General features: G+C 42.7%; 1 protein-coding gene across 3 annotated transcripts in view; it reads left to right on the forward strand.

Annotated features, from left to right (window-relative positions):
- PAPPA (pappalysin 1) overlaps positions 1-22903 on the forward strand; it is a 179971-nt gene that overhangs the window by 32053 nt on the left and 125015 nt on the right. For all 3 annotated transcript variants that reach the window (XM_065853866.2, XM_065853864.2, XM_065853865.2), the window contains exon 3: positions 18976-19121. In XM_065853866.2, the coding sequence (XP_065709938.1) occupies positions 18976-19121 (146 nt within the window). The remainder of the gene's footprint in view (positions 1-18975; positions 19122-22903) is intronic.

Below are 22903 nucleotides of genomic sequence, written 5' to 3' on the forward strand. Positions count from 1 at the left end.
CTCTCAAGGACAGAGCTGCTCTGTCTTGGTAGTTGTCACCCAAAAGCCAAGTCCCAACAGGAAATCCTCTGTTCTCTTTGTTTATTCTGTCCTCTATTCCAGATGTCAGGGATGTTGATCAGCTGGGAGGGGTTGCATCTGTTCCCATGCTAGGAACTGACATTTATAAGTCTAGTGTTGAATGCTGATATAGACAGGACTTCAGTACTAAAGAAACTATTTCTATGTATACAATTGCACACTCTAGAAACAGTAGGAGTTTGCTCAAATTAGCTTGACCCACAGTCATCTTTTCCAACAGGTTTTTTTTAAGAAACATTTTTTCCCCAAGACTCATAGGACTCCTGGTTTCTTTCATGGACGTTATCCATTATGTAAAATAATCACTGTCTGGTCAAACTGCAGGATGCTTGGAATGAAGACAGCCTATAAAATCTATGGAGTAAACTATCAGAGATCATTAAGAATCCTTGTGGGAGACAATAGATTAAAGTATTATTATACAATCCAGTGCCAATGCAGACCCATTTGGCTCTGGAACCCCCCGTGGAAGATTTGCCGGCACAGAGTCTGCAGATTTGGAAGGGACCAAGTTTGGGCCTGGCTGCTCCGCAGCTCCGTGTTCCCCTGGCCCCGCTGACGCTCTCCAGCAACCCCTACCAGCCTCTTCAAGGGACGTGGTGGAGCTCATCCCCTCCTGTTTTCTGAAAAGTAGCAGCATATGCCAGTTGGTTTATTCTCTTTGCTGATCAATTCAAATTATACCGTCTCACGCGCAGACTCTCGGCTTGATCACATCCAACGTGCCTCTTTAGAGTACTGTGGGGCTTTGCATTAATCGCCCTGTTTTTCTCCCACATCCATTTGTGTACAGCAGTGGCTGTGAGGTGCCCTCTGTGTTTTTAATCAGTGGCAGCTGAAACCTTCTGTAAATTCAGGAGGTTGCATCTTTCACACAGAGAAAGATGCAAAGCACAGGCTATTTCTGTGGCAAGCTTAACCAGGTGCAGTACTTACATTTGCAACTCCCATCCTGCCTTTCAGACTCTTCTTTTTTTTTGTTTTTCTGATAGGAATTTAAGTTCGATTCTTGCAAGCAATAGCTGGCCCTTGGGGAGATACAGAGCAGCTCCCTCACCGTGCTCCCTTTACAGCATCCATGAGGATGATGCATTTGGCTTTGCCTCTCACGTGGATGGCTGGAGTTGGGCAAACAGTACTTGAGGGTTGGTTTTGTTTTTTCCTAGTGATTCCTTCACTGTTGCTGCCAGTGGAGATGTACAGAAATCTTTCTGAAGAGACAATGCCGACTTGTGCTGTGTCCGGAGGGACTTTGCTCTGTGCAGCCACACTTGAAACCCTTGGCCTTACTGGTGCCTTCATGTAGTGGGTTCACAGGGTTCAGGAGAAGGGGTGAGCAGGATAAGGTGAATTTTCTTTATATAGTCTCAGTTGAAAATGTCAATGTGAGCAGAGGCATGGAAAGTGGCCTAGCAGCTCTGCCTTTGCCCAATATTGGAAAACTTAGTGCCAGGGGAGAAAGCCAACTCAATAGTGCGATTACTCAGGAAATAGCCATTTCTATAAGTAGTTCATAGTTTTGGGTAGAAAAATGCCTTTATGCCACAGAGGACTTGTTTCCAGCCTCAGCAGATGTGATGGAAAGACTGGAAAAAGAACTGCAAGTTCTGAGCAGAAGAGACAGATAATAGTGTGCCATGCTATGACTTCCAGAGCAATGATGGTCTTGATGTAGCTGCAAGAGCTGAAGCTCTTCCAAGTAAGGCAGGTTTCAGCAGCAGGGTGATGTCTTTCCTTAAACCAACTTTTAGTGTTAAGAAAAAAGATAAGGAAAATACAAGGAAGGGTTTATGAGCTTGAAAACTTGTCTTTCTTTTTTTTTTTCCCCAAAAAAACCCCTTAATCAGTTGATCTGGTTGGGGAAAAAAAAAAAATCTCTGAATAGATCATTGCTTGTGATTTTTTTTGTAGTCTTTCTTTTGTTTCAGTTGGTTGGCCTGTTCAGGGATTTCAGAGGTATGAAAACGGAGTATATGTCAGGGGATTTGGGTATGTATGTATGTTTAAATTCGATAGCTGGAACAGAGTGAGGAGGGGATTAACTAAATGGAAAGGTGATGGAAAAGAGGAAGGTCTTGGACAAGACTGAAGGAGAAAGGATGTAGAGGCAGATCCATAGGCAACAGCATGAAGCACAGTCTGTGTCTACTGGCCCTTGTTTGAACTTTTTTGGCATCGGTTCCTTATGTTTTAAGTCCCTGTCTGCCTTCTCCCTATTCTGTCTTCCTTCTTTCCCCAAGGCAGGTCAGCCCTTAAGTACAATCCCTCTTCTGCTCAGCTTGGGGAGAGGGGAAACCCAAGAAGTGGGTGTGTTGGTTTATCTTCTCTTAGCTGCAGCAATAATCGATTGTCCTTCGAACACCCCAGGATCAGGACAATGCAGAGCTGTCCCATCGCTTTTACACCTGTCCACCACTCAGATATGCTCGTACAGAGTGATTGGTGAGGCCACTTTCAAAGTCTGTGTGATTCCTTCTCCATTAGCAGTACATTGAGACACCCACTGAAACCGTCACATAGTCCTCAAATTTTCTCTGTGTGCATATTTGAGAAGGACGAAGAGTCTGGGTGATTTGGAGGGACTGAAGAGAGCTGCTGGTCATTTCCTTAGAGCAATCGGGAAAGGCAATGATGCAGAGCCTCACAGCAGATCTTTTAGGATTACTGAGATACTCTGAAACCACTTCAATATTTGTAACGTGTTCATAAAAGCTGCGTCGTAAAAAGGGTAATGCTGATAGCTACAGTCGGTTTTCATCCATTAGAGCCAGATTCATTGAGAAGTAAGACGGATATATCCCTGCCCCAAAACATGGGAGAGAGTTTAGACCAGGAATACAAACCACTGCTGTCAAAAGCAATTCTGTGTTTGCTTGATTGCAGTGCTGGCTGACATGGGGTTACAGGACCCACATACGGTGGAGGAAAATTAGGAGCACGTGCTCTGCTGGGGTCAATGAAATCCCATCCTTCAGTTTAGTTCGGAGTGGATTTGCAATTTTGGAGTTTGTCAGTGTAACTCGGCTGAAATTACCTAGTTTGTGCATAGTTTCAGCACTCTAGATTAACACAAATTTGCAAGAAAGTGCTTTCTGGTTTGTTAATAATAGATGGGTGGCTACACCATCAGAGTGCTTGTTCTCAGCTTCTGAAAGGATCAGGGTGAGCTGCACAGAGGAAACTTCTTGGAAATACTTAAATGCTTGGGGTATGAAACTCTAATAAACCTCCAAAAAGCCAGGAAATTTGGAGTGAAGGCTGAAACTCCATACCCAGTGTACCCTACTGGGTCCTTGTATTTCAGAACACGTCATGTTTGTCCGCTGAAATATCTCCAGTATGGAGCTCCTTAGGGTGGAGTTTCACCTTTAACTCTAAATTTCCTGGCATGTGCGAGTTTGAAGCACACGTTTAACTTTTCCCCAGTGCTGTTTTTCATTTTTAATTTCCTTTTTCTTTTAAAGGAGGGACCCTGCTAAAAAGGGACCATACTGAAATCAAGATTAGCATTTTTGGCCTAATCTGATCTTTCTGAAATTCTTCAGGAGAACTAGGTTCAGCAAATATATTTCTGCCTTTGTTTTCAAGGCTCTTGTGGCCAATCCACCCCAGTGAAAAGGTGGATAAAATCTGCACCCTGCAGACCAATTATTTCAGAAGGCACCCAGATGTCTAAGTCATATATAACAAACCTTGGAAACGTAGGACATCTCCTGTGAATTGTAGTTAAAGATCTGGTCACAGCCAGCGATATGTTGTGAGCTCTTTGTTGTGAAATGTCTTATTTTGGTTAATTCAATAATTGCAGAGGCAGCTCATATTTGCTATTGACACTTGTTGGTTTACATCAGCGATGGTAAAAGAGTGGAAACAGCAGTGGTTTGGAATAACAGCCATGGCAATTACCTGCAATGCTTTTAAAAATAATTTTGGCCCCAGATGTTGAAAAGATGTGTCATCACTGTTTAGTGTGAGGGCAGCTTCGGTAGGGTTGAATTACAAGGTTTTGGAGAATAAAATTCTTTCTGCTGCCTCAAAATGCTATAATTGAGCTATACTGCCAGTGGATAATATGAAATAGATTTGCTTCTCATGCTATATGCTTGTTGTGTCAATAAATCGAGGACTTCAGTGAGAAGCTGTGGTAGTTGCTTTCTCCAGTACAAGATTCTGTTGGGTTTTCAGATCATTCCCACCAACTTTGCAAGGGAAATTTCTTTGTGAAATGTCCTTACGGAAATTTGAAATGTCCTCGTAGGTATTTGAAAAGCGCTGAAGTTCCGTGGCATTGGCTTTGTAAGTGCCCAGGTGTATTGTGAGTGCTGAGAGCCTGAGCCTGGTTCCCATAGGACTCGAGGCTCCCGTGACATTTCCCTGCCTGCCCTGGCCATGCCTGTGGCATTGCACACTTAGCGAAGGACTTTCAAGAACTTCAGTTTATGCAAATGAAAATTTGAAGTAAAATCCAACGATTCCTGCTGCCTGGAGCCAGGTACGTGGCCACCGACCGGCCCCTCTGCGATGGACTGGTACCCTGTGGCACTCAGAGAATGGATAACTCCCTGTATCCTCTGCTAAGCTGAATGTTTCTCATTCTGACACATGAAAGCACTTTGTCGCTTTACCAACAGGCAGTATTCCTCTCCTTTCACCCTTTCCAGTATGGCCCATCAACATCCTTCTGCTGCATTTCCAGCCTTGACTTTGTAATACAGATCACAGCTGGCTGGTTTGAATTTCCCCTGAGTTACCCAGGATGCTGCTGAAAGCACAGGAAGAGCAGAAATGCTTTAATCAGTTAAATCAATCAAACATTTTTTAAAAAAAAAAAAAAGTAGACTAGACCTTAAAATGTACCCCCCGACCTTTGATACTCACTGCGATGACGTCTTTGTCCTATTTCTTTAAGTGCAAGATTTTACTGGGGCTTGGCAGCAAAGCGAAGCGAGGAGGACACGGGAGGGGGGTTTGCTGAGTTAAAAAAGGGAAAATGTCAGTGAGAAAATGGAAATACCCTGATGTTTCTCCAGCCTAGTACTGGAGTTGGCCTCTCTCCCCCTCTGTTGCAGGGCAGGGGCTCCTTTTCCGTTAGCTTGACTATGGCCTTATTTAATCGGTTTGCTCTGACACGGAGCCAAGAAAGGGCTTTACCGTGTGATGCCGGGTCCTGCCTGCGCTCAGGCATCCACAGCTGTTCCCTAGCACGGGTTGGCTTTTGACTACCGAACTGTCTTTTTATAGCCACAGAGGGCAACTATTAATAGATGAGATTTACCAAAACACAGCGCTACGCAGCGTGGTGTGGAGGGGAAGAGGGAAACCTGTGTGATTTATGCCAGGAAAATTCCACGTTGAACTTACACTGGAAGACACAGTAAAAATGAATATGCCAAGAAGGGGATTTAATGTGTTATTCAGGCTATGCTTGCAGTTCTCCTCCATTAAGGATCTGCCCCTTTGCATGAAGTATAATATGTTGCTGAGTTATTTCTTCAGCATTAAACAGCACAAATTATACAGAGGATAAAGATAAGACACACAGACACAAAATACCAACTTTTGTGGGATGTGATTAGACTGTGAAAGAAATACCAAAAGGAAGCGGAGGCATTCCTGACCCCAAAGACATTTTGGTTTGATCAGATGTGGGATTAGGGGGTAAAATGTGAGGAATTCCGCATTGTGTGGTAGGAACACGCTGATCAGGTGTTTGCCTCTTTGTTTATTGATTGATTTCTAATTTCCATTATAGAATCTACTGAGACGTGTGCCCTTGTCAGACTCTCAAATTGTATTTTTATATCGAAGAAGACAGGTTAGGGGAGTATTGTGCAAAAAGGAAAGAAGGTGTCAATTTGAGCTTCTTTTGCAGTCAGAGCTCAGTCATTGATTAAATAACATAAAATCTAGATGATATCAATTAATAGACCCATCACTGCAATCACCTACACCATTTTTGTGCATCTTCCAAAGGCACAAAAGAGAATTTTATCCCGAAGACAAGACCCGCTGACTGTCAGTGGCGTGTGGGTATCAAAATCCCCTTTGCACTTTGAAAAGCTTTAAGTTGTTTTGTATTTGCTCGATTTATTCATTTTGTTTAATTAAAAACAAGATGAGGGGAGATTAAATAGTGGAACATTCTAAGTATGGTACACTCATTTAGAGAACATGTGTAGACCTCAGAATGACCAGGGCTCAGTTTGCTTCATGTGAGCATCACCGATTGAGGAAATGTTTCCAAACTGTCTGAACAGCTTAGGTTTGCAGAACTGGTTGAGAGCAATTACAAAATAACATTTTTTCCATGATCTCCTGATTTCCACGAGCTTGAGGATGCTCTATTCCTGTCTTCAGTCCCAGCAAGCACAAATGGAGACAAACGCCTGAGAAACATTAAGAATTACATAAACTTACATTGTTCAAAATACCTGAACGTTTTTCCGTTGGGCATTTCTGATTAAGACTTTTTGTTTTGCCTGCATGTTTGGCTCACTTTCTGCTAAGGACTAAATATGTGAGTTGCTGATATCTCCCAAAATGTGTAGTGCCTGTGTTATTGCATTAAGTGCTAAGGAAGCATTGGCTATTTGTAGTTGTTGCTCAATTCCTTAAGGCAACAGCCGTGCCATCTGCTCGCAGTAGGTATAGACACTCAGCATAGGCATGATTTAGAGAATTAAATCATAAAGTCTTTATAATTGCTGGAGAAAAGTTGGGTTAGAGACGGAAAACAGGTATGTAAATGCCATGCACAATTTACATCAGGCTTCCCCATCGCATTGCATTCCTTAACAGTCATTCAATCTTTTCTATTTTTATATATGTAATGTTGTTCCAAATGTATGTTATGCTTTCTGTCTGGACTAAGTTACATATCCCAAGCTCTTTGAAGTCTCTGTATATTGAACTCCCAAAGACTTTGGTCTTTTGGCTTGGATCTCTACATCCAGAGCACAAGTAAGGTCGAGAGCCTTCCCGAGTCGAAGCGCAATAGCTGAGAGGAAAGTTCCTACAGAACAGCACTTCACTGGAGTAAGTAGAAATGTTTTGGGTAAGGATTGATGGCAGCAGTTCACAGCATTATGAAAGTTACTTCCCTTTTGCCTCCAACCTTTTTACCAGGGCTGTGTCAGTGCCAAAAAACAGAACTTGCTCACTAATTCTTCCAGCATTCATTGGTCACGATAAACTTCCAAACACAGCGTAAATTACTTCCGTCAGATACATCAGAGTGTTTCTCCCAGTTTGTCTGAAGAAATCTGTGCTGTTTGATTCTGATTGCCCCCCTGCACCCAGTTGGATTCAGAAAGGGGCCAGGAGTTCCTGGCTTCCTCCTTACACACTCAGAATTCCTCTAGTAGTTCTGCTCCTGAGGATAGACTTCTTCATGTGGTTTTGTTTCAAAATGTCTTACTTTGTCTTCAAAATGCAAGCCTCGAACATTTAGCCATCCTCATCTTAATCAGATACCAAGTTCTCTTTGCCCATCTGGGAACAATACCTGAAGCATTTCTAGTCTCTGATCCAGAAAACCATCAGGAGGAGATAGTCCAAACGCGGTTCCAGGCTGTGTTCCTTTCCTGCACAGCTGAATAAGGCAGTACGTCAGGTTTTGCGAAGTTCTTGTACTTGGGCTGGTAGCAGAGCAGTTGTGGAAGTGAGGGAATTCATAACAGCCCCCCTCTGTCTCTGACGGGGAGCTGCAAGACGTTTCATGCTAACATACGTTTTATAAATGCGGATTTGCATAATTAAGGGTCTATGTGTGGGAAACAGTGGACAAAAATGACAACTTGCCAGTTTTGGTGGATCCTTTGTAAAGCTAGTTTTGTAGTCATCAAGAGCTTAAGTCCTGTAGTAGTTGTTAGTGACATGTTACCAATAAATTACTACAGCAAACCAGAAAGAAGGTTGATGTGTGATTGAGATGCACAAATAGAGTGACAGAGGGTCAGGCGGGGAAGTCAGACTGTGTGCGTTACCTGCAGCCCCCGTACTCGTGGCAGAAGTTGGTCAAGAAGTTTGCCATAAAGGAAAATTAGAGTTTTCCCCCTCTTGTGTTAGTATTTGACAATAGAGAACAGATCTTTGCATTCTCATAGCCCTTTGCTAGAGGCCTGTGTTTGATTCAAGTGGATCCATAGATTCGTGGTGCCAAAACAGGCAATTTCTGCATTTGTGTCTGAAGGCCAAATATATGGCTATGATTTCCTATAGTTTACTGTTACATGCTGGATCAGTACTCGACGTTTCATAAGCTGCCAGTCCAATTTCGTAGGGTCTCGGGAAATGTGTCCTCCGGGGAATGCTTATAATCGCTCTTATGTTTTGGACTGATAGCGCCTGTTTTCTGGTACACGTTAACAGATCCATATGCGAGGCAGCCCAAATGTCCTTCCACCCATGTAATAACCTGGGGTTTTGCTGTGTCTGCTTCCCCGCTGCTTACTTTAGGGGTACAGGACCATATACCCTTCAGTTCAAGGAACACCCACTTCCAGCAGCACACGTGATCTTTGCTTTGCATTCTGTCTATGCAGAAGTTGCATGTTCTTCATAGTTCGAAAATCAGAAAGACTGAAAGTTTCTGAGTATTTGGAAAAGGCGCATGCACATCTTTCCTCCTGCTGCTTGTCTCTGGCTTAACAGAGAGAACCGAGGGGCAGGATTTGGGTGTTAGGAAGTTCAATGTTAGCAGCATCTGTTCCAGCTGTTGCTGCCACATTTTGTCTTCCAACAGTAGTTGCTTGACAAAGCCGTGATCTACTAAGTAGTCTTTCCTGCTCTTTCTTTTCTTTCCATCTTCCTAGTGAACAGAATTAAAAATCAAAAAAAAAAAAAAATTGTTGGATTTCAAAAATACACTGTCCACAGTATTTTCTTTCTGCAGCTCTGGGGTATTTTCATTGCAGGTGTGTTGGTGCTTCTGCCAGATCACCTGGCAATTTACTGTGGATTCCGGGAACTTCAAAGCTAAATGTTCTTCAGTGAAATTTCTCTTTCAGCGACTGACATTTTCTGTTTCCTTGTAATTTCTTCACTACTGGGAAAGAAGAAGAGTAACGAGCTTTAGTAGATCTCATAATATTTAGTGGTTCTTTGAATCTGTCTATTTAATTTTTCCTCCTTAAAAAAATGTGTTCAGGACTTTACTGTTGAAGACTTATGATGTTCATCAATACCCCCTGAAAACAAACCAAATGCAACAAAACCAACTGAACAAAAAGAACTTTGAAAAAGTGAGGGTTTTAGTACCAGAGCACAAGCTTTTCTTGGTTTCCTTGAATTAAAGTCTCCATCACCAGACTTTGTCCTTTGTGATCTCACTTTGATGTGTTCCACCCTTTCTTGCAAAAGATGCAATAAGAGGAAATTTCAACCAGTTTCATTTGAATCAGGTTTTCATTTCTTTCTCAAAAAAGAGGAAAACTTGGATTATTCCAACCATAAGCCATTGCAACAGGACCAACTTTATGCACAATCCTCCCAGAAGGTTAAGAAATGAGATTTGGAAGTCCACGAGTTGTAAAAACAAAACCAGAAAAGAAAGCGGCATCTCCAAAGCAAAAGTTATGTTTTGCAAGACGCATATCTGGACTGGTTATTTTGGCCCATCAACTCTTGAAGTATCTGTAATAAACATGCTAGTTTCTTTGTGATTATATACGATTTTATTTTTCTGCTGATGTCGGTCTGGTTCCAAGTCGCTCTCCATTCCAATAGCAATGTATATCTCACTTTGTGGCACAGCGTTTATGTGCAGGGACGATTAGTGTCAAAAAGTGAGATAAAAGAAGCAAAGAATTTGACCTTGTTCTTTTTTCATCCTGCTTTTTTTTTTACTGTGTGTTAATTAGGGAAGATGCTAAAGGACCAGACGCTTAAAGACTCAGGTTTTGGTTGTTCTTGGAAGCTCTTTGGGGTGAGAAGCCGTGCGTAAATGCCGATTATTAGAACGCTGGCTGCTTGCTCATTGAAAGAAAGCAGGATGCTGGTTCCCCAAGATCTGTTTGTGAAGGAAATGCGTTACATTGTCTTCAGAAATTGCAAAGCCGAAGGATTCGGGAAGGACCGGCTTTTTGCGCGGAGCTTGGACTTTCCGTCTGCTGAGCACAGGACCTTTAGGACTTGTTTGGAGATTGTGAAATATGGGTAAAAGATTACAAAATATGATTGAAGGCTTGTAAAAGATGATTAATGGCCACCAGCACAAGATTTAAAGGATCAGCAACACAAGCCAGCGCTGATTTAAAAGATGATCCATATTATCACAGAACGTAGGCTCAAGAATTTCCAGTCCTCACTGGCAAACTAATTGATTTTGTTACATTGAACAAATTATTACTTTTCTGTACCTCAGTTTTCCCATTCAGAGGATGTGGAAAATTATTCTGTTTGCCCATTTCACGGCTTTTTCAGTCATGGTAAAACTTGTTGAGGGCAGACCGAGTGCAAGGGTTCTTATCCCGCTTCAGTACCAGTGAAGCCCTCGGCCGGGTTGGAGCTCATGTCAGGGCTTTGACCAGCATAGAATTTCTGTTGTCGTGTTTAGGAAGCGTTTTGAGGCCCAGAGGGGAAGCACTGTGGAAGTGCCAAGCAGCGTAAGTGGTGGTTAAAATAGCCTGAAAAAAAAATTATATATATATATATATATATATATATACACACCTTCCTATGCTGATTTAAATTCTCAAAGATATGTGAATGAGGTTTGCTGCAGCCAAAAGAGGTTTTCATAAAGAGGCAAAGGAAATCTGTTTTAACAGAATGGGCTCCTGAAAATATCCTTACGCCACTTCTTTCTTTATTGTTTGACTTTTCTCCTTGTTACAATGGTTCAGCCTGTAGAGTCTGGAAAAACATCAGGGTAACCAGGGCAGAGGGAATATCAGATGGAGATGAGGGATGGATAAGAGACAAATTACAGTACATTTCTCATGGGTCATTTGGCTCTAGTCTTGAAAAGGAGTTAGAAAAAAATCCCAAAGTAGTAAAAGAAAGAAAAGGAGACAATCAAAACAAATAAACCTGCCAGTGTTGCTGATTTCAAAGGTCTGTGACATGTGCATATATGCCTCATAATGCTTTGCTGTTTTAAAGAGATGCGTCTTGAAACGTTCCATGCTTTAATCTCACTGTCTCAGAACTTAATTGTACAGTAAGATCACCATTCTCTTTGCCAAGGCTTTCCCTTTGTTTTCTTTCTTTCTTCCTGCAAGCTGGCTAGCCAGCAGATCTTTTCCTAGTTCTGTGTAGCCAGTTAGCTTAATTATTTTTTATGGTTGTGCGAGGAAAAGGGGGTTTTCGCTTCTTGCTACACGGGTGAACTCAAATGTTGCTCCCCTCTTGTACGCAGGCCTTGCAGAAGAATAAGACTCCATGATCACATATTTATGGTTTGTAGCACTGCAAATCTTCATAAACCTACAGAAAGGTTATATAAAGGTGAGGTCTCTGGTATAAGAAGTGGGTAGTAGAACCTTAGAGGACGAACAGGGAGAGGGAACAAATAATTTCGTGTACATTAACAGCCACCCCCAAGTTTTGCCTGGAGCTCAGACAGAGCGTGTTTGACATTTGAAGATTTTTACATCATCTTTTTCCCCATTCTTTTTCCCCACTCTTTCTGATCCTCGCCAGAACCAGCAGCAAAAGTGCTGGAAAAAAAGAAAAAGTAATCTGTTTTCACTGTATTTCTGAATCTCAGCCCAGGTTTGCAAAGGATTTGGCAAGGATTTACAAACCTTTGAGAGAATCCATGTAGAGATCTGAGGAAACCCGCCTCATCCCTTAAAAAAGCAAGTTGTGTTGGCCAGAAATTGGGCAAAAATTGGTTATTTCAACTGAGGTTTCCTTTGAGATTTTGGATTTGAACCTGAAGCTGCACTTCGAGATTCAAATTTTGCTCTGACTGACTCGGGATTTACACTGGAGCAAATATATCCCGGTCAGCACTGATGCTTGTGTGCAGCACAAAAGTTGGCTCAAAGCATAAGCTCAAAGCTGACCCAGACGTAGGTTTGTAGAAGTCCCACCATCAGGTTTATTTCAACTTCTTGCTGTGGTTCAGCCCATTAAGTTGATAACTATGTTTAAAACATCCAGCAGTTATCTCTGGGCAAGGTATGAAATGCAGCTGTATCAGTTGTTTGAGGTCTTCTGTGAGAAAGTCAGATAGGGCTGAGCCGTTAGGGTTCTGTAGAAAATAATACTGATTTTTAGAATTTGGTGGCAAATAGTTTTCTTTATGTATAGGTTGGTGCTTTTCTCTTGAAGTCCTAGAGGTTTATAGTGCAAAATGCGACAGCAGAAATGTGTATTTGTCTAGGACTGTCCTGCTGGAGAGCCAGCATCCCAAAGAAAAGAGAATGAAAATGATGACTTGACAATAGTAAAAATTCCCTACTTCAGGCCAAGGAGCTGCTCTCAGTCTCTGTGTCAGGATAAGTAAAACCCAGTTGCTCAGGGTTGGTCTTAAATGTGTAACCTGCCACCGATGTAAAAACCTCTGTCCAGCTTTAACCAGGTAACCTGAATGCATTGGCAGTGGCACAGAGTGTGAGACAGAGTTCAGGACAAACCTACCCAAGAAGCTGTGTGTATATTTGAACAAAACATCCTTCCTTTCTTGTAACGGGAGATTGGATTTGGGGGCTATAGAAGGACATTTGCTGCAGCGGGATAAACCAAAATTCTTTAAAAGCTGCCAAGCCTACATGTGCTGACAGTGCTTGCAATTTATGCTTGTGGACATGACCTAGTGGCTGCCTGGTTTGGATGCGGTCAGAATTACAGTCGCACATTTGGATTTCAGTGTGAACAGAGGCAGTGATCTGGATCTAAATTGGGACTTGAAGCCTTTCACTTGTAATATTCTGGCTCCGCTCTATTTCAGGCTCTGTCCCAATTACTGAAAGATTTATACCTTTATCAATAAATTATCATGACTTTTACTACACTTACACCAGTGTCTTAAATTAACACTAAACTAAATGTAGATGAAGCACGCTTCCTGCTTCACATGATTTATGGCGATCTGTCTGAAATGAGGAGCAAAATTAAATTTGCGAGCAAAGGAAGATCTTTAACATCACGTCAGGCAAAAATTCTATTGCAAGTCCCCTGCTACAGAGGGTGTGTAGGTTGTCTTTTTTGTTCAGGTTTTTGGTAGACCTGTAGCACTTTAGGGGGAAAAAACAAAGAGGTAGAAAAAAATGTTAGAAATGTTTGTAGGTCTGAAATCTCTCCTGTGTACTTTATGTCAGGTTGGAGGTGATAGACAGAATGAATGCAGCGGTTACATGGCGCTGATAAGCTCTCAGCATGGGGACTGTGTCTTTTGATGACTTGCCTTTGAGAAACATGTGGAAAGGGGAGATGAGAGTGTCAGAAATGACCAGAGGTCAGAAAAAATATAACCAGTGGGGAGAGGCTGGTGGTTTTGACCTAAAAATGAGATGGTTTATGGCCAATATAACAAGCTTTCAAGTAAATAATAAGTTTGGTAAAGCAGAAGGGAGTCATCTTATCTCCTTGTCTGTGGGCAATGGCACAAACCATCATGAACAACTGTTAGAGCAAAAAAGGTTCAGGTAGACCTTCCGAAAGACTCCGTGGTATTGAAACATGGGCTGCAGGTTGCAGGGGCAGTTGTAGTTGTCTTGTGTGGTCTTAAGGTTGATCCATGTAAGAATTAGCTTGGTGTGACGTGTAGGGATGCGCCTGCTTTGGAGTGGAAGGGCCAGCTACGGCCTTTGAACATCCTTTCCAGTGTTGGTTTTCTGTGACTCTACGACGGAAGGCAAAAGGCAGCTTATACACTGGCATCAACACAGGGTCTCCAAAGGAGAGTTCCATGTCTAACAACCCCAGATTGAGAAATCGCAGGGGGAAAAGCTAAATTACAATTGTGTATGTCTGCCAAATGACCGCATTTCAAGGTCAGGTTTCAGTGTTGTTGAAGTCACAGTTCTTGCCATTATCTTCAGGAAGAACATCATTTATCTCAAAACTGTCCTTACTGTTCACTGCAGATATTGAAAATCTGTAGGTAGACAGTGCTAGCTGAACCCACTAGGTAAAGGCTGGGACACATCATGTCAAGAGATAAACCAGAGAATTTTTGAAGCTGACTTCCCAATTCAGAAGATGTTAGCATTTTGTTTTGATGTAATGATGAAATACAGTGCCTTTTATCTCTCAAAAACTCATCAGGCAGTTGGAGGCCATACTTCATAGTGAGCAGATAGCAAAGTTCCTAGGCTGTGTTTGGGTGGGGTCTCGCAAATAATCCCTTAAGTATTCTGTTTGTTTTCTTGCTGTAAAGCGACACTTGTCTTTGAAGAGGAAAAAAGAAAAAAAAAAAAAAAGAAACAAAAAAACCCAAAGTCAAATAGAAAATAACTTGGAGCAAACAGTAGAAAACATTTCTTAACAATAAGGGCTGGAAGGCTCTGAGTTCCTTGCAAAAACAACGAGTTCAAGAGGCTGCACCCAGCTGCATTAGGGCAACACGGGAAAGCTGCTCTGTGACATGGAAGAAATTGGGGAAGAAAGAGTTTCCAACATAACTGCTCGATTCTAGTCACCAAGGCCAAATTTAACAGTTAGACCTGAGACCAACAGAGTTTAAAAACCATTGTCAGAAGTGTTTGTACCTAAGCAGCTGCGATCTGTGGCTGAGTTTGCTTTGGAGCAGAAGGCAGCTCCTCGTAGTGGCTCCATGAGCAGGTGGAGATGCCACCGGGGACCGGTCCTGCTACGGTGGAGCCACAAAAATGGATGGGAAACAGGCTTGACAGATGAGAGGGGAACGTGGATAATGGCTCGTGTGACGGATGGCACAGGCTGCGTGGCGGGTAGGGCGGCCGAGAGACGCTGCTGGATGAGCTAAAGACTCCATTAGGCTGAAACTGGAGCGCTGTACGGGATGCATGTTACTGATTGAGGTCTGGGCCTTACTGGATAAGGGTGAGTGGCTGTACGGTATGGTTTCAGAGGGCTATTTACACCGCAGAGGAGGAAAAAAGCAAACCGGAGCTGCACATTGGATGAATAGGTCGATGAAAAGATCTGGGTGGAAATGTGCACGTTGCCTGATATGATTTGGTGTCCCAAATGGCCTTAAACAGCCCATAGACTTTCCATGTCTAAAACAGATTCCAGCAAAGTAGACCTTTTATGATGCACTAATAGGCTCATTAGGCTTTCTTGAGCAAGGCATGCTCGCAGCATCGTATGTTTTTTCCATTACAGGAATTACACGTGTTTTGTTGTGCTTTGGGTTTTGTTTTGTTTTCCACATAGACTTGCCCTGACAGTTCCCCCATTCAGGTTTATATTGGAGGTACCATCTCGAGCCAATGAATTTTATGAAATATGTTGCTGGCACTCGCAGAGAGATGCATAAAGGAAATATTCTAATGACAGTTGGAAAGGCTTTGATCCCTTTCCAAGACTGCACTCACGTCTTTGAAATGTGAGTTTGGCAGTGCTGGAAAGGCTCTTTGGCTCTCTTTGGCACGAGCCCATGTGACAGACATTATGTCCTCTATCAGGGGACCCACATAACCTTGAGAAGTGTAAGCAATGCTCGCAGATTGCATTGGGTCAGATAGTCTGGGCTGATAACAAAGCAGCCGCAGCAACAGGGGGGAGTCAGCCTAGTCCAACACAATAACTGAAAACTATTTTAACCTGGTAACTGTTGGGTCTGCTGCCTGCGGCTATGTAGTTGGACATGAACTGCAAAAGTAGTTAATTTATGCCTCCTTGAGTGTAGGAATGTGGTGATGATGGATAGGGATGGGAGGTTATTAGAAACATGGGGAGGAAGGAGAGAGTGGAATTCCAGCTCATGTTTTTATCTCTTACACACACACACGCTGGTTCCTTTCCATGCATGCTCCGGGCTGTCTTGCATGTGTGCAGAATCCCAAGCCTTGCTTACACACTCACACCTCTGTTCATGCACGCACATGTTCGCACGCTTACAAGGGATTTGCCTCAGATAAATGCTTGAGCATGTCTATGTGCTGGGGGTTACTGACTGCTTTTACAAAGGGGTTTGCATTTGCTCCCTCCCAAACACGATCTGTTCACACCTAATCCCGTGCTGAAAATCCTTATAGCATTCTGTTCTTACACCACTTGAATATATTCTGTTCGTTTTCAGACTTTTGTTGGCTAGCAGAGATTTAGTGGTTAGAGAAATACTATAAAATCAAGTCCAATTGACTTAGTCCGGTGGATTTACGTAAGAGATGAGTTCAGTCTCGTTGATGCACTGAGATCACTGGTCAATTAGTTAAATGCTGTCTGCTCTGGCTGTTGTTTGCAGTAATAACCCATGTACAAAACAGCCCTAGATGTTGAAGAACATAGGCTGTATGCAAGTGAGAGCATGATTGTGGCCGTGCACTGAGGATATAAATGGGGATTGGATTGTGTAAACAATAAGCAAAGAGACAGCTGAGAATAAAGAAATATTAGTTTAGGTTGTTTGAAACGCTAAGAGAAGAGTGAGGATAAAAATGGGAATCTCCGGAGGGGAGTTTGATTATAGTTACTCCTACAGGGATTTGCATAGGCCATGAGGTATCTGCATCCAGAGTCAACAACTGCTGTCTCATACAGACACTGAGCCTTTCCTTCCTGCTGTGATACAAAACACATAAACATTTTTCTACTCAGAGGTACGCAAGGCTTCTGTTTCTGTCCTTTTCTCTCTTGCACAATGCATCACATCACTCCCACGTTGTCTTACGCTTTTGCTCACTGTCTCTTTTACTGATGTTGCCGCACATGCAGACATAGACATCGTTCCCTTCATATACGTGTATCCTCCGTCATGTGTTCCCCCAATGCCTTACACTTTTATTTGGAAATGCACGTTAGCGCTCATATTTAATTTCGAACTCTTACTCATGGCCATGTATTTAGAGAAGATGTTTTCAAAGGTACAAAAAGATTATGCACAGCCTCAGAACAATGTGTAGATGCGTGCAGAACAAGCTTGAGGAGCTAAGGGAAAGATCTGTGTATTTTCCACAGATGTGTTGGGAACAGTGGGGAGATGAGAAATGTGTAGAGGGTCACAGTGCTGACCTGTCCTTCAGGATGTCATCCACATCCATCGGAAGAAAAACACTGTATGGAATGGAAACATACCCTTCCAGTGGTGTCCCCAAAGAACACGTCTTCCTCCGTGAGTCAGCGAGGGCCTGGGGACACCCAGCCATGAACTATTTTGGAGGCAATGACTTCAGCAAGTGGCAGGGGAAGCTATTGTGGAAATATGAATGTGTTTTCCATTGGGGAGTCCCCCAGGGAAGGACAGAAATATCTTGATGCTGAGCCAACCCCCTTATTTTTAATTCACCCTTCTGGGAACGAAAGCCTTGCAAAGTATGCAAGGAACCCTACTTACTGAATGTGACTGCATTTGATTTGTGAGCTAAATAAGCCCTATACACACACATGCACATATGGAAAGGAGGCTTTAGGAAGCAGAAATCAACCTGCTTGAGCCCATCATGGTGTCTATTCCTTACAAGCTAGTCAACCGTGCTTGACTGTGTGATCTCTCCATTATTTCCACCTGTCCAGTGAAGACAGTTTTAGATTTGGTGTTAGCACGAACACTTCATATCAAAAGGCAGTGTGAACTGGAGACAGAGAAGGAGTGGGTTTACTCTTACGTTTCACATTCTCCAGCTTTACTCTGAATTAGAGCATCACGATGCCGTTGATAGCAGTGTGGCACACGCTTCGGCAAGTACCTCCTCCTGTACTGACAAAATCTACTCCTTTAAACAAGGGCTAACAAGCCAGCAAGCTTAAGGGGTTAGCTTTGCTTGCCTGCAGGCAGATTCCTCTGTAACCTCCAGACATCCCAAAAACTGAGAAGAAATGCTGCTCATCTTGGAGGGGGGACCTAGGGAGCCTTAGGAATTTATATCGTCTTACAGTACCATTGCTATGGAGATCTCTTAGCACAACTTTGCTTGCTGGAAAATGCAATTCCTGAACAACCGTCCTATGTCAGGATTAGACTACATGAAACTGGGCACAAGTGACTGTCCCTGGTGCTAAAGGAGGAACTTGCCGGTGAAGGGTCTGGAGCATAAGTGTGATGGGAGTGGCTGAGGGACGTGGGGGGTTCAGCTGGAGAACAGGAACTGAGGGGAGACCTTCTGATCTCTGAACTGCCTGAAAGGAGCTTGGAGCCAGGGGGGATCGGGCTCTGCTCCCCAGGAACAAGCGCCAGGAGCAGAGGAAACGGCCTCAAGTTGCGCCAGGGGAGGTTGAGATCGGATATTTGGACCAATTTCTTCATGGAAAGGGCTGTGGGTCATTGGAACAGGCTGCCCAGGGCAGTGCTGGAGTCACCATCCCTGGAGGGGTTGAACAGATGAGGAGATGAGGTTCTTAGGGACATGATTTGGTGGTGGACTGGGTAGTGTGAGGCTGACAGTTGGACTGTATGATCTTCAAGGTGTTTTCCAGCCTAAAGTGTTCTGTGATTCTGTAATAAACAGCTTAGAGGAAATCTGAAAGGTAACTGCTGATATAAAGAGATTTACTGACCATAATGCATGGTTAATTACATTTACAATAAATAGATTCCTATACTTATCTTAGGAATGTGGACAGCTTTATGTATTTACCTTGGATTTTGTGGCCTTAGTTAATCAATGGCCTGGAGTGCTCAGATGAGATTCACTGTACGAATGTGAAGTAATTGAAATTTGGGAGCGGGTTATTAAAATATTTCAGGTGACTGATACGCAGGATATTATAAGATCTTTGCCTGGATTGCAGCACTTCTTCAATACTTCGTTACTTTTTGTGTCACCTTGAGAAAGAAAAAATGCTTTTCTTTTTCTGCAGAGCGTACTTAGATGTCAATGAACTAAAGAACATACTCAAACTGGATGGATCCACACACCTCAACATCTTCTTTGCCAATTCCTCTGAGGAAGAGCTGGCTGGAGTGGCAACTTGGCCCTGGGACAAGGAAGCCTTGATGCATCTAGGTGAGTGATAAAGATGTTTCTTCTTTGTGAAGCATTCTTTTGAGACGGTAAGAAGGAAAGACAAATATGCGTTAAGCTCTGTTCTGATTTCTTATCATTCCTCTTACATATAGTCAGGGGAAAAAAAGTATTTCACGATTCCCAGATACTGGCTCACAACCAGGAAAATATTAGGTTATAAACCCAAAGCATATTATGGTATTTGTAGATGATGTCAAGCTGAAAGTATTTCACCTTTTAAGTGAAGCTACTTTACAGGGCATTCACTCCATGGGAGCACTTTGTGAAGAAGACTGGGGGGGATAGGTGGGGGATGCTGGACAGAAGTGAATTTTTAACCTTAGCCTGTTACGTTCTGATCCTTAGTTCATTACTTAGTAAGCATTCAATTAATTTTCCTCACAAACAGTAGTTAAAATTCGTTGTTATTTTCCTCTACCAGTGTTCAAAAGAGCAAACTGCTGAGAGATTGTATTTCTAATGTTCATTTGAGTGGAACTGGAAAGAGTTCACTGCCCTGCAGATTGCCCTGCGTGTTTCATAACTAGGTTGCTGGGTATGGCTGCTGGAACCCAGGGATCCAGACAAAGCTGTGCAACCTCCCAAATGACTCATTGCCCTGACACCTGCAGTGCCGCTGGACCTGTGCTCCTTGCAAAATGTCAGAGGGACCTCAAAAGGTTCAGAAGCCACCGACTGAGTCTGTATGTACTTCTCTTAACTGCAGAAAAACCTCCCTTGGGCTGCAAACCTGATCTGGTCATCTTACAAGAGCAGGGAGTCTCACAAGTTTTCCAGACATTTCTTCAGGCTGTCCAGACTTTCCTAGGCTGGAAGGGAAGTTTCATCCAAGTTCAGTCTTTGCAAAAGGCTGTTTCAGACAGTTTTTATGTTAACCAACCCCATGCTGAGCAAAACAAAAAGGATGCGGCAAATGTAAAGCCTAGACAAGAAGAACAAATACACACAAACACAGTGTTTATTCTAAAGCATACTGTAAGTGCTGAACTACAGCCCCAGCTATCAGTCAGGGAGGTTTATCCACGTTCAGAAATATATTACCCCAAAACCCAGAAGCTAACATCTCCTTAACATCACCTTTCTCCATAGCTGAGAGAGGTGCATGGTCAGACCAGGCAGTTGGAGCCGGCTGCCCTACTTCAGTTAGTAAACGTTTTATTGCAACATCCGGCTCTGCAGCTGCTCTGGAAGAAGCGTGAGCAAACTTTTCTTCCCCAGCATGAGCACTGACACACATCCAGTCTCCTGCCAAGCTCAGCTGGAAGTGAGGCCACTTCCACCCTCACTTGCCTCCAGCCCCATCTCCATGGAGCACCCAAACCAGAAGATGCTGTAGATGCCTTCCATGGAGCATCGCCCATGGCAACATCTGCTGGCAAAAACAAAGATAGGTATTAACCTCAGCCTCAAGCAGCACCCACACTGCGCTGATTTCTGTCACTTTGTAATAGCACAGCCCTCTGCTCCAGCACAGGAACTCTGTTTACTTCTGATTGTGCAGCAGTATGGGTCGCTGCTGAGAAATGTTGGCCCTAATGCCGCTGCTGGAGTGAAATAAGGCTGCAATATAGCTGATCCTTCCCTAAAATGAGTATTTTCACAGCTTCCCTTGGTGTTGCCCTGGGAGGGGGCAGAGAACAAGAGGAAAGCTCCAAAGCGCCAAGAAGAACCTTCTGCGAGAGGGCTGGGGCTTGCCCAAAGCCCTGATGAGTTCCGCTGTCACTTCGTTAAACTAATTGTCAACATCATGCTGGAGCAAAACAATTTAAATTCAGCTCCTGGAGTGTATTGACAGAATTCATCAACCAAAAAAAAAAAAAACAACAAAAAAACTCACGAGAAAAAAAAGACATTAACCAACAGTTTAAAGTTGACTTGCAGTGGAAAAAAAAAAGGTAAAAATAAATAAATAATGGTCATAATTTCCTGTCATAATAGCCCTCCCAGACCTGTGCCTGGTCTGCAAGAATTCATCTTTAATCTTTTTTACTCTCTTCTATAAATCCAATATGTACTTAATAAAAAATATGAAATATGTCCTGTGGTGCAGATCTAAAGGCTGGGATAGAGATTGGCTGGGTGAGGGAGTTTATCTTTTCTGGAAAACTGCAATTGATTTAGATTCTTGACAGCTGTGAAAAATATAAATTTTCAACAAAGGCAAAAATAAAATCTCCCTCTCCAGCTGCCTCAGGGCTCTCCAACGCCAAAGCCATTTACCCAGCCTTTAGTTTGAAGGCATGTCCTGCTGAGGAATTTCACCAATGCTCCTGCCATTGGAAAACCAACTCTGGAGTTATTTTTGGGAAAGAGATCCCTACAAAACAACACACCAGGGCACTCTCTGGGTGTAAATGGCTCCACATGGGTAGATCCCAAGAGCGAGGGATACAAGGAACATGGATATTGCAGTGGCTGCATATTTGTGTACAATTAATTGAGATTGTGGAGAATTAGTGTAAGGGCCAGTTCAGTGCTGCCAAAAGGATGTGCAGATGCTGCACGTGGCAGAATAGACATGATGTTGCAACTTGATTTATTTCATTCACTCTTTTGTGTCTATATTTAAATTTTCAGTTCAGTTTTTTGATATTATATATATATATTTGTACGTGCCCATGTGACTCCTTTCCACTGTGTGCGTCTGTCCTTGCAAGACACCCAAAGTGGTCCTTCCTCTCTCTTCAGCATTGATAAAATTTCAGCTGGAACCCTGTATCATGTGTGGACACTGTACTTGAAGGAAAACGTGAGACAACTGAGAAAAACAAAGGAGAACAGTCAGGGAGGTCTAGAAAAAGGATTAAACTACTAGGAAAGGTTGAATGGAACGCAGTGATTCAGACCGAACGAAAAGAGCCTGAAATGGGGATGATGACAATCTTATAAAAGCTGATGAAAGGGGAGGAGAATCTTCTGTTTTTCGTATCTGTGTGAGGCAGGACTTGAAGTAATGAACTTAAATTGCCAAAAAAATCAATTCAGATTAGATGTGAGTTAAATCTTTGCAGGCATAAGGATACTGAGTGTTAAAATTGATTGCTGGGGCAGTCATGTCATCGGAGGTTGTAAAGAGACATTAGGCCAATATGTGTGAGGGATGGCATTGACCTAATTGGTCCTGCGTTGTTCGAGAGTGGAATTTAGATGACTTCTAAAGATCTTCTTGGTCTTATTTTCCTCTAATTCCATGATTATTGCAACCAAGTCTCCAGGCAGATGAGAAGGGAGAGTCAATGGTGCAACAGAACCCAGTGATCTCATCTTCCCTGTGCTAAAGTCACTGATAGAGTTCCTTCTGCCAAAACCTTTTCTCTCCTCGTTGTCACTAAATTACTAGTGTACCGTATTCAAGATTTATTTTCCCACTATAACTTTTACAAAGCAGTCTCCTGTTCTCATGGCAGGCAAGATAGTCAAACAGTTTTAAATAAAAGGCTTGGAAAAGTTGAGGTCAACAAGCTAAAAAAAGAAAATATGAAGTAAATCATAAATCTAAAGGTACATCTAGCAGAGCTAAAAATATAATTCTTATGATTAATTCAGTATACTGTAAAGCCTCACTAATTTACTATTTGCTTATCTACACATCCCGTAATTCATACAACAACAAGAAAAAATCACCGTTGGTTTTCTTTGCACACATTTAGCAACCATACGGTTCTTTCAGAATTATCACATTGTAGGATGCAATATTTTTTGACACATTAGATTATGTGTATTCATTAGTGGACTGTGCAGTTCAGGTCGTGTGAGTGCAT

The sequence above is a fragment of the Patagioenas fasciata genome, chromosome 20, assembly GCF_037038585.1.
Source record: "Patagioenas fasciata isolate bPatFas1 chromosome 20, bPatFas1.hap1, whole genome shotgun sequence".
Taxonomy (NCBI): Eukaryota; Metazoa; Chordata; class Aves; order Columbiformes; family Columbidae; genus Patagioenas; species Patagioenas fasciata.